The sequence below is a fragment of the Mytilus trossulus genome, chromosome 9 (assembly GCF_036588685.1).
Source record: "Mytilus trossulus isolate FHL-02 chromosome 9, PNRI_Mtr1.1.1.hap1, whole genome shotgun sequence".
Lineage (NCBI taxonomy): Eukaryota > Metazoa > Mollusca > Bivalvia > Mytilida > Mytilidae > Mytilus > Mytilus trossulus.
In genome coordinates, this window is record NC_086381.1 from 78,198,656 (window position 1) to 78,206,352 (window position 7,697).

Sequence of the window (7,697 nt, forward strand, 5' to 3'; positions counted from 1 at the left end):
CGTGGATTTCATAAAAAGATACTAAGATTTAGGTTTAAAATTGTATACATACCAATAGGATGTTGAACCCTTAACAACCCTTTGCTATAAGTTTTGCCGGTATATTTATGCATGATGATAATCATGTGATTTCAGACCATAGAGTAGATAGTAACAGCTGCAGGCCATCACTGGGTCTACAACACACAGCAAAAATTCCGAAGGTTGGCTTCATTTGAACCCTAAACAATAATGAACATTTTTAAATATAGTAAACTACTATGGTTGTAAACGTTCTGGAATAACGTTCCAAAAACAACGTTTTGCTAAAAAGGAACTGACAACAATTTTGCATTTATACAACCATTTTTGTAAATTTTACAGTGAATTTAAAATATTTAGGATGATTCTACTATATGTATACATTCCACTGTCAGATACTTACGTTTTATAAAAGTATTACTGTACGTGTGCTTTGTTACAATGAATTTTCATGGACAATTTTCATATTTGATCGTATTTTCACTTGAATTTTTAGAAGTCAAACACAAATTATGTGACAATTTGTTATGAGAATATAAAATGCAGAACTTAGACTTGTACATGTTGTACAATTGTTGATGTATGGTTTTCCAGATGAAGGTTATTAAAGAAATTTCCGTAGAAATCAGAAAGGGTTATTACGTGTAAACTTCATTCTTCGTGATGACAGCGTTATACTTAGCTGAGTAATGTAAAGACATGTGGTGCCAAAAATATTCAGCGGTAAAATTTTCCAAACGTTCGCATCAATCATATGTCAATATTGCAGTCAAATCTGCGTTCACTATCAAGACAAATCCGGTCTTGTCTTGATAGTCAAAATTTTGTTAGATGTTTTGTATCGATCTGATGAATTTCAAAGGTTCTGTCGTATGGTGTGCTGGTTTTACAAAGTTCAAAGTTAGATCAGTTTCGAGGCAATATTCCTTTTGTGCCTGTTCCAAGTAAGAAGTCTGCAGTCGTGGAATTAGATTTTTATCTGTCATATTTTTTTTTTCATATGTATTCATGTCTAGACCTTTTACAACACTCTATAATGTATTAGTAAGTCTAATTCGTTTTGTTATCATTGGATATTTGTATCATTGGCAATCATACCACATCTCTTTATTTGTATTTGACATACATGTACTGTAAGAAAAATTAAGAACGAGTAAAATACAATCCGTTAATAATAAATAATTGGTAGTATCATGTAGTAAAATTTTATTAAAAATGATCAATTCCAATACAAGTTTTCACAAATAAACAAATAAATCTAAATACAATGTTCTGTATACATGTATACAAGAATACAATGTCTGTCCGACATATGTCATTGGCTTTATAATAAATAAAAAAAAATTAACAATTTATTTACATGTATGACTATCACTATCGCTTCATGTATATCTATTTTACAAGAACCATCATTAATACGTATACTTGTTATATCCACATTTCTTTATAACTTGTGGAGCCATCATCTTGAATTCGTCAATTGTCACTTTACCATCAACTGAAAATTTAGAAATATTCTTAAAATCAATTGTTGTAATTTCTTTTATAAGTAATGCCATTTGCTATCTCAATTATGTCACATTGACCTATTGGGACCTTTAAGAGGCTTCTTTACTGTATGGGATAGTCTCATACGTGGCATTTCACTTGATATTTGAATCATTGGCAACCATAATATTTATAATTATAAAATACATTCATACCATTTTAACGTAAACAAGATAACATTAAACGTAGCATTACATCTATTAGTATGAGACTATTAAAAAAAAGCATAGATAACAAACCTGGCTATAAAAGTCATGTTAAAAATAGACAATATGTATAGACTCATAGTAATCTGAAAAGGCTATAAGTGTTCACTAACAAAGGTTCACATGCTACTTTCTAATGTTAAAAACAATAACAAAAAATCCTCGGAATGTCCTTATTTGTTTTTGAAATATTATAGATGTTTTGCAGAAGACTAACATCTTACGAGCGAACACATGAAATACACACTACAAAAATATTTTAGACTAGTGAAAACAATATCATTATGATACACATGTACTCTCTTTTCTTCAATATATATGCAGTTGTTGAATATAAATCTTTTATTATGTTAAGGGGAATTGAATGGTTTAACATAAATACAATTTGATAAAATAGTAATTTAACACCCCTCCCCCCTTTTTGCAAAATAATAAAAGAGCTATACTAACCTGATGTAGAATCAAGCGCCTTGAACAACCTATGTGCATCAGTTCTTTGGGGAAATAATTCATTTATCTCGTCAACTGTGATAACACTGTCTTCATTTATATCATAAACATCGAAGTCACAATGGTTTACGATAACTCGAACTTCAAAATGTTCACCGTTCTGAGAAAATATATAAAAAAAATAGCTAGACAAGTATTAGTATAAGTATAAAAATATAAGACTAAGATATATATCTTTTTAAATTGCAATCTGATGTTTGTGTTTAACATCTTCATTACACATGTTACAATGAATGTACTAATAAATTATAATGTTAATTAATTATAAAGGAAGTTATTGGTAGGTTTTCTTCAATTGGTATAAAATTACACAATACAACTATGGTGTCTTACAGGTGTATTTGAACATATCTCAGGTGATCATACATGTAGGTAAATCATTCATTAACATAATATATTATGTGAATTTAAATTGTTTACCTATGACTTACAGTTATACCATAGCGTATATACTTTCACGAAAATGAAACAACGGCAAAAATTACATACATACTGCAAAATAAAAGGTTATAAACAGTAAAAGTTTTGGAAAATTGCAAAGTAATTTTATTACTTGGAATGATTCTGTTGACTCAAAGATGCAATTCGATTTTGAAATTTGAGGTTTTTGTGTGTTGTATTTTCGGGCGTTTTAGAAGCATTGCTAGTCACGTAAACCCTCCTTTATTTCAAGTTCAATTAAGATAAGAATAAAAAAAATAGTATAAGTACAAAGAATTTATATATACCCATGCTGTAGATCTCTTTCCAAACTTCCATTTGAAGCCCACTTTTGCACCTCGATTTCCCCGATTGTCACCGAAAACTGATCCTCCAAATTCAAAGTTTTTACGTTTGTGTGATATCCCCAAACTTCCTCCTCTGTGTCCTCTTGATGTACCGAATCCTGATCCGTCAAAACCCCATTTTCCACGTTGATGGGAAATTCCTAGATCCACCCTTGTTAAATCTTTGTCCTTGGTCAAATCCCCAGTAATTGTGGTCTTTCTTTGCGCTAAAGTAAGACTTGAACAAACAGCTAATACTACAAGGACGCAACTCAGTTTTAAGTCCTAAAATCAAAATATCCATGATCATTGTTTGATTAACTAAAAACTAAAAAAAAGAAAAAGTTTTCTTATATAATTAACTTAGTGAAATTTTAAAATTTTAATCAAATATATATTTTCAAATAATATGATTGCATGGTTTTATGAGAAGAAACTATCTATCTATCTATTACGTCAATTTACTCTACAGACATTTAGGTTTCACGTGATAAATCCTATGACTTTTAATGTCGACATTCATCAAACATCATTGTTTGTTGATATATGGTTAACGAAGGTGTAATATAATAGACTTATACCCACAACTTGATATCCTTCAAAATATGAATTTTATTGTAGATCTGCGAATCCTGAATAACTCACATACGCTTAAAATAGGTTAAACTTAATGAACAGATATCTACCGAAAATATGTACTGCTATGTTTCGTCCTTTCTTTTACACTAATTCTGAATATTGGCTTTAACATATCAAACGTATGTTTTCTAAACTTTGAAGTTAATAATACAGAGCGCATTATATGTTATATAGTTTTCATACCTATGTATATATATTCAACTTGACTATAAATTTGACAAACTAAAAACTGGTATAGATTGACTAGGGAAAATGCAACGTATACCCCAAAAACATATTTTACTTACAATTGTTTTTTTTAAATTTTGGAATAAATCGAAGATTTAGATTTAATCGCAAAATGAGGTTATTTGGTATTCAGCTGATGCACTTTTTGAGAAATTGACCAAAAATTCAGTTGTGAACTAAGTACTTGAGACGAAACGTAAACACATCATGACCTGTCTAAAATGCTTAAATCTCAAGGACATTTCTCGATTTTGTTTTAATGTTTTTCATCAAACTTCATATCGGTTCGTTTGTATTATTGTATTTTATTTCATTACAAATGTGGCAAACTATTAACTTTTTTTCAAAATGAATCAGCATTAAATAACCAAAAACAATCGACAATATACAAAAAAAATGACATAAGATGCAGAAAAACGTTCAGACTCGTCTTTCAAAAATAACTGACAAACCTGTGGCAATGTTTAACAGCTTATTATTTTATCATTTAAAACAAAAACCTACCATTTTACTGTGTCGTTTTCACTTAAAAGCTCAACTTATAATTTGAATCGAATCTGTCTTGTTATATAGTGTAAATATTGGGAAAACCGTTCTGATTCTGCAGCTTTGCATACAAAAAATTGCGGTCAAACTTCCATATGGTTCCAACACAAAACCAAATCCGCAAATTAAAATATCATGTAATCAAAAAAAAGTTCGACCAAATACTAAGAAGAGAAATTTCACAATGTTAATACCAGTACACACAAGTCATTCAGTACAAACATTTGAAAGAACAATGTATTATATACCACAAGTGCAAAAAAAAACATGTTGTGTATCAATAATATGTGTAGCATATTACGTGCTTATAATATCAACGTAATAGTTTTGAAACAGTATAAAGTAAAATTGAAACTAATTACGTGAATGTATAACATTGTCCTTAAACCGGATCTTATCTTTTTATTATGTATTTAAATTAAAAAAAAACAATATTAACTTGGAATTCGACATGTCTGATAAAAAAATTGTTCTACAAAAAAACATTTAAATAACTTTGCCACATGCTTCGCTTGCTTTAATATGGTGTAATTACCTCTTTTTAAAGACTTCATTAGACGCGAACAACAGATAATGCTCATGAGAATACATGTATGTATAACAATGAGGTAATAACTCATACCTATATTGGCCATAGCCTGTGCCGCGAAGAGCATGATAACGGCCACGAAGGAAAAGGAAATCAAATTTGTTTTGCAATCAAGACTTTCGTCCTACCCTGAATTGCAATTCTTTTTAGTATTTTTTTCTTGGCTGAAAAGTATAGTATACTTTCCGATAGAGATCTTAGCAGTTGTATGTCAATACATTTGTATGTTGATTATTCTAAACGAAGGACAAAAGATACCAAAGGGACAGTCAAACTCATAAATCAAAAACAAACTGACAACGCCATGCCTAAAAATGAAAAAGACAAACAGAAAAACAATAGTACACATGATAAGCGTTGATACTATTCATTAAGATACACAAAATACGGACAATTAAACTACATAACAACAAACAATCGACGTTATATCATGAATTAGTGCATAAATATTTCTTTTAAATCTGTATCATAAGGAACAGTAATAAGAAGCAGTCATTTCCACAGCACACCGAAGAGTGAAACAATTTCCGTGGTTTTGTTTCTCTTTTTTTTTACCTGCCGGTAAGACAAAAAAGATGTATTTTGATTATCACAGAGATCAAATGTCACAGAAATTATCAGCTATATTTCACCCTATGGCCTTCAAAATTGTTGAAAGCTTTTACATTATATGTTGAATTTAAATTTAAATTTATGACTGTTACATGGTGTATAATGTGGCTGATATAAACCTAGTCATTTGATCGATGATGGGTATTTGTCTCATTGTCAATTGCCAACAGGTTTTGATGGAACTTTTATGGCTCGTCGTTTTATTTTGTTGAGTTTTGACTTCCCTCTGGTATCTTTCGCATCTCTTATATACCAAATCATCAAATTGTACAAGCCGTTGATTCCATATGCGTTTATAGTATACTGATGGTGTGACAAAAGCAAAAACAGATATTAAACATAAATTACAAAGACAAAAGAAGATATTTCCACCTGTGGAATAAAATATAAGAGCGGTGTCTCAGTTCTAATGACTGTGGTCTTTTTGATCATCTCACCAAACACTGACTGCCGTAAACTCCAAGAAGACCTGTCAAACTGGCAAAATGGAAAGAACTCTAGAATATAGAGTTTCATTCTGAAAAAAATAGTGTACTTATAATAAAAAAAAAGAAAAGCTCAGCAGGTAAATACAAACTCCACGGCAATATTCTGGTGCATGAAGTATCAACAAAATACATAGGCTGCACCAGTGCAAACGATCTAGATAGGGGAGAAAATATTAACAAAATCAGAAGAAAAGCAAGCCGAAGCCTTGGTTTTCAATATCCGAAGCTCCATATTAGCTCAAAATCTACCACAAAAAAATCACAAAAATACTGAAGTCTTAGGAAATTTATTAACAGGAATCCCTAATCAAATGGCAAAATCAAAAGCTCAAACACATAAAAAAAAATGGATATCATTTGCCATATTCCTGAATTGTGACAGGCATTTTTTTTATATTAAACGGATGATTTACCTTAAAAAAAATGTTCCAGGTAGATTCGTCCTAGTTCTGCTCTCTCTGTTGTATTTGCGGTTGTTTTATTGGTGCCAATGGCAAACACAAATGTGAACCTTTTCAAATACAATTTGTCAATAAGTAGTATAACGATCAGTTCTAAACTTGGACCTTTTATTGTGTTAAATAATTTTCATATTACTAGAAATTATCTAACAAAACTCTACATCATCGTTATGACTCATTTTCAAATTGCAATACTATTTGAGACTAAAAACATTTTGAATATAATTCAAATACATGAAACAAAGATAACACAGAAGTTTTCGCATGATAATGTTACTGGTAGACTACGCATGTCACTAGCCATAGAAACTTAGAGTATAATAGTTGTGAATCATTGATTTGTGCGGACATTGCGTATTTGGGAACATCGTACAATGTTTTGTTTTAGTAATAACGTAATACATCTATATAAAAGGTAAGGAATCCTGGTGGTATTAAAATCTCCAACATTTAATGCATTAATGTATTGAAATATTTTATCGAATCCACTACACATAAATGCTAACAAAATATGTCCCTTTAATTCTTTATCTCGTTTCAATCTTTACGGTAAACTACATACGACTTACTTCTATCTATCATGAGTCGTATGAAGACATTTAAATTAAACTTATTTTAATATCTTATTCACATTACTTTAAGTTCTCTATACACAGATATTTAAACCATTACGCTAAGCCTATTTATACATTTTGAACAACGTTGTTTGAAAATTATCAATAGCAAAGAGTGGAAATTTCTGTTTTTACACCTTAATCGAAACTTCAAATGTTGACGAATTGAAAAACTTGATTTAAGCTTTTGTCGAAAAAAAGGTCGCTCAAAATGATAGGTAAGATAGCACATACTGTTCAAATCATGTTTGTATATAGTGATTATTTTTAAATGTATTTATTGAGATTATTCTGTAATGTATACCTCTAAATCTTAGAGTACATTGTCACGTGTTAGTTTACATTGGAATTTCTAGTATTCCGAGAAGATCGGTAATATATGTCATTTGTGTTTTTGTTATATGTAGTTGCTTTTGTGTGCCTTTTGGGACAGTCAGATGTTACAGTGTTTACCTATCTTGGCTAATT

General features: G+C 30.1%; 1 protein-coding gene across 1 annotated transcript; it reads right to left on the bottom strand.

The window, feature by feature from the left end:
- Nucleotides 1-1,367: 1,367 nt before the first annotated feature.
- LOC134684957 (uncharacterized) lies at nt 1,368-6,919 on the bottom strand. Its single transcript, XM_063544280.1, has 5 exons — nt 6,893-6,919; nt 6,104-6,163; nt 3,014-3,337; nt 2,226-2,385; nt 1,368-1,519 (listed from the first exon to the last, which is right to left on the bottom strand). The coding sequence occupies exons 1-5, from the start codon at nt 6,917-6,919 to the stop codon at nt 1,434-1,436; spliced, it is 657 nt and encodes a 218-aa protein (XP_063400350.1). The 3' UTR covers nt 1,368-1,433.
- Nucleotides 6,920-7,697: the final 778 nt, after the last annotated feature.

What these genes read in the sequence shown, in the direction of transcription:
- LOC134684957 (XM_063544280.1), bottom strand. Translation starts at nt 6,919, where the DNA reads ATGGCTAGTGACATGCGTAGTCTACCA. An exon ending in GAAAGAGATCTACAGCATGG is followed by an intron (nt 2,386 to 3,013) that starts GTATATATAAAT and finishes ATATTTTCTCAG; the next exon opens with AACGGTGAACATTTTGAAGT. An exon ending in GGCGCTTGATTCTACATCAG is followed by an intron (nt 1,520 to 2,225) that starts GTTAGTATAGCT and finishes CTAAATTTTCAG; the next exon opens with TTGATGGTAAAGTGACAATT.